Raw genomic sequence first — 1079 nt, forward strand, 5'->3', positions numbered from 1 at the left:
TCTCCTGTGTTACGCCAGCCTAGAGGGAAAACTGCCCACGTATAACACCCGCATCGCCCTACCCCTTACTAGTCCCAAGGACAAGTTCTTCGGTCAGTACGGTCAGTACGGCAGGGAAAAGGGGCGGGGCTGGGGGGCCCAAGCAGAGCATTCGGAGGTGGTCGAAGGCCCCGCTCAGGGCTAAGGTGGAGGTGGGGTGGGGTGGCAAAGACTGAGCCAAGTCTGAGCCAAGGATGGGAAGCTGGATCCCCTTATTGCCTCCCCTCCCCCCTCCCCCCACCGCAGACGAAGAGGAGACTGAAGACGAAGACAACGACGTGGTGACTCGCGCGGAGCTCAAGATCCGTTCCCAGAAATTAATTGAATCCCGCAGCAAGAGGCGCAAACGCTCACGGAGGCCCTAGACTCACCCTCACGCTCATCTGTCGCCTCCCGGCCCCTTCGGAGCTCCTGACCCCTCTGGGCCCAGCTGCTGGCCCTCGGGGGCCCCTTCAAGGGATGAATGCGGCCCGAACAGGGAAGCAGAGCGGGCCAGCTGTGCCCGGAGTGGAGAAGAGGGCTGGGCTGCCAGACATTCCCACAGTAAATATCCCCAGGCGGCCGCGCCGGCCTTGGAATCACGCAATAAAGGTCACCGAGTAGCCCCCTGGGTATTCGCCTCTCCTTGACCCTGCACCGCCCCTCAAACCCAGGCTCAGCCTCCTCCAACTTGGAGTTTGATGACCCCCATAAGCCTGGGACACAGAACGGGCTCCCCTCACCCCTCCAGAGAAATGGGAAATACTCCCACACTTGGGCAGACCAGCCCTCCCCACCTGAAGACAGTGGACTCTCCATCTGGGCACACGGACCTGCCTCCCCACCTCACCCCCACCCCCGCTTGACTATACACACTAGCTCTGGTGCACCTGGGGACACAAAGAGCCCTCCCCTGGGAGAGAGAGGTGACCTTTCTTCTGGGTACAGATTAATAAAAATAGAGTCAGGACTTCACCCCCACGGGTCTGGACTGGGTGCTGGGGTCCAGCCGGGGGCATCTGAGAACCGCAGGTCCCCACCGCCCCGCCCCCGCGTGGCCG

The 1079-nt window shown here is 62.1% G+C and overlaps 1 protein-coding gene across 1 annotated transcript in view; it reads left to right on the forward strand.

The window, feature by feature from the left end:
- CCDC151 (coiled-coil domain containing 151) overlaps positions 1-643 on the forward strand; it is an 11075-nt gene extending 10432 nt beyond the window's left edge. The window contains exons 11-12 of the mRNA XM_025040005.1: positions 24-92; positions 286-643. Coding sequence (XP_024895773.1) covers positions 24-92; positions 286-404 — 188 coding nt within the window. The 3' untranslated portion in view covers positions 405-643. The remainder of the gene's footprint in view (positions 1-23; positions 93-285) is intronic.
- Positions 644-1079: the final 436 nt, after the last annotated feature.

This window comes from Pteropus alecto, unplaced genomic scaffold, assembly GCF_000325575.1.
Source record: "Pteropus alecto unplaced genomic scaffold, ASM32557v1 scaffold761, whole genome shotgun sequence".
NCBI lineage: Eukaryota > Metazoa > Chordata > Mammalia > Chiroptera > Pteropodidae > Pteropus > Pteropus alecto.